Source organism: Vicia villosa, unplaced genomic scaffold (genome assembly GCF_029867415.1).
Source record: "Vicia villosa cultivar HV-30 ecotype Madison, WI unplaced genomic scaffold, Vvil1.0 ctg.000025F_1_1, whole genome shotgun sequence".
NCBI classification, from domain to species: Eukaryota; Viridiplantae; Streptophyta; class Magnoliopsida; order Fabales; family Fabaceae; genus Vicia; species Vicia villosa.
In genome coordinates this window covers 772,056-774,863 of record NW_026704957.1, presented here as the reverse complement: position 1 = coordinate 774,863, position 2,808 = coordinate 772,056, and the positions used below count along the sequence as shown (strand labels likewise).

The following is a 2,808-nucleotide window of genomic DNA, read 5'->3' as shown; positions in this document are numbered from 1 at the left end:
TTCCAACATTCTAACCAATTAGTTACAACCCTTAACTAACTATAACAAACTACTAACAAAATAACCAACCTACACCTAACTGTCATAACAGCAAAAACAGAATCATAACCATCAGTTACACTACTTAACAGAAAATCAGAATGGAGAAACAGAGGTAACAGAAATAACAAACTGAAAAAAAAGAGAGATAACTAACCTCAATCTCATTCTCAAACTTCTCCTCCATCTCTCTATATAACAGAACCATATCCACCTTTCATTGAGTTTTTCTCCTCTCTTCACTCTCATTCTCCTTTCATTGGTACAAGCAACTGTAAGAAATAAGTTGTATCTCATGACTTTCTACTTGATCTTCATGAATAAAATAAAATGGAAATAAAAGAAAAGAAATTAAATAATAGAGTAAAACCTGAATTCGTTTCAACTAAAAACCAACATATATATATATATATATATATATATATATATATTTATTTATATAAATATTCATATCATTTAGAAAACACAAGCACATGGGTAAAATAAGCTTGAAGACATGACAATGACCCTGCCGCGAGAAGAAAAATCATAATCAGTCATAGTTTTACCAAATTTCTTGTGTTTAACAGAACTACCAGCTTGAATACCAGATGAATAGTTTTTGGCATCAGTAGGTTCCATATTTGACATATAACATTTTTAAAAGGAAACAACTTTACCGAGAAATTAAAAACTCGACAACATGATAGTAATCTCCTCCCTCTTTGTATCAGGAGTCATCGGTGCTTTAAACGATATCTTGCAACGTCAAGCTTATCCGCTAACGTACCAATTTCGTTTCTCCCATGGTCATCATCACTGTATACTACAATAACCTCTCTCCATCTATAATAGGCAGTGGCTAACCATGTCTGCTATTGCAATCATTTGAAAAATGTCATTAAAAGCAATTATAATGAAGAACGGGAATTGAAGCGAGGAAAGAGTAGGATCTGTAGCTACCTTGTCAACCAAACTCATGTATAACATTTGAAAACATATGTATGTAAATGAGCCTGAAATAGAAAGTTCTATCAAACCCGCTCATCAGTAACATTATAACAACAGTCTCCTCAGCAATCTTCCACAAACCTCATCACATTAACAGCAACCATTCATACAATACCCACCTTTCAACCATTCAAAGCCGCAACAATAATACTCCTCATTCATACTATCGCCGCTGAACCAACACAAACAGCCACCTTGTTACACGAAAATCGTGAATATCTGCCTCACATAAGCACCGGATTTCCTCACTTCAGCCGCTAAATAATCGTGCCAACAACCTTTAAGGTCACAAGTTCAACTCGCTTGCACTGGTTGGTCGGAACTGTTTTCGAACAAACAATTTTAGAATCGCACCACCACCACGGTTCAAAATCCGACGCCGGCATCCCTTTCGTCTGCTATTACGTGGGGTATTTTTCTTTTACCTCTTATTATTCCTGGGTTGCCATGTAGTTTCAAATGTTTCCTTGAATTGTGTTAGAGAAGGATACACTGAAAACTTTGAGTTTTGTTAGATTTATTTTCTCAGTTTTTTCTGCTCCACTCTCTATACAGTCTGCGATATGCAATTTTGGAAGCAGCCAAAAGAGCGGAGATTGCTATCGCAGTAGGATAATAGTGAACGAAGGTGTGCTCTGCAAAATAGAAGAAAAAAAACAAATCAATATTATATATTCTCCAAGCAGAATAGAGAAATCAAAGTTCGACTTAGGAAACTTAGAGGGATGTGAAACAGGTTTTGATATGGTCTGAGAATAAAAAACATACATATAAGATTACAATGAATAGCATGAGATATATCAAACAATATCATAGTATGAATATTCATTAACATACCCTTGATTTGCTGCGCACATCGATTCCTGTTCCACCAATCCTGTTTCAGAAAAGAGTATCACAGATTTAAACACCATGTATCGTCATACATAAGCCATGAAACACTAACAAACCATGAACACTGAACACGTCAATACTTGTAAGAATCAGACACAGCAAAATACTAACAGAGACAAAGTAGAATGAAGTACCATATGTACTCAGCAATTATGTTGTCACTGAATGGAGTGATGTCCCAATTAAGCAAATCCTCCACCCTATTGATGGTGCCATTTTCAGAGTTGATTGCCATAACTCTAAATTTAGCCGAACGCGTAACTTTCTTGTTTTGTTTCTTAACTAAAGAACTCCACATCTTTGATATGATCTGAGTTGCACACTGAGAGGTTTTCGTGATTATCATCTGCCATTGCGTCGAAGGTTCCAAAATCTATGCCATTTTCTACTAAAAAAAAAGAATCAAACACAAGAATCACTCTATTAAGATGCACATTGCATAATAATATTCATTCAAACACAAAAAAAAATCAATCAAGAAGTAAATAACCATTCAAGAAAATATGCAGGAATACTTTGATAGTCAAATCAGAGAGCAAAGTTTACCAAGGATGTAACTTTTTGAAATCATATTAAGTCAATGAATCCTTACTTAATAGTCTTATAGTATTTTGAGTATCTATCTATAGCTGACTAAAACCCTATTCATATTCATGCCCCTACCCCATCTCGTTAAAGCAAAAATATATAGGTTTTGATCACACACCTAAAATCTGTTGATGGATCTGAACCTTGCCATCCCATTTCCTTCCAAAGATCTGATTTAAGTGAAGGAAGCTCCCTGTCAGGATAAGCCAATCTCAACAATAGTAAAAGAGCTTCCTGCACAACAATAAAAAAGAGATTTGAAAATGTAATCCTTTATCAAAATAAAATAAAATGTGA

The 2,808-nt window shown here is 34.6% G+C and overlaps 1 protein-coding gene across 1 annotated transcript; it reads right to left on the bottom strand.

Annotated features, from left to right (window-relative positions):
- Positions 1 to 1,226: 1,226 nt before the first annotated feature.
- LOC131622151 (glutamine synthetase leaf isozyme, chloroplastic-like) lies at positions 1,227 to 2,299 on the bottom strand. Its single transcript, XM_058893183.1, has 3 exons — positions 2,058 to 2,299; positions 1,867 to 1,906; positions 1,227 to 1,664 (listed from the first exon to the last, which is right to left on the bottom strand). The coding sequence occupies exons 1-3, from the start codon at positions 2,267 to 2,269 to the stop codon at positions 1,629 to 1,631; spliced, it is 288 nt and encodes a 95-aa protein (XP_058749166.1). The 5' UTR covers positions 2,270 to 2,299; the 3' UTR covers positions 1,227 to 1,628.
- Between the last annotated feature and the right edge of the window lie 509 nt (positions 2,300 to 2,808).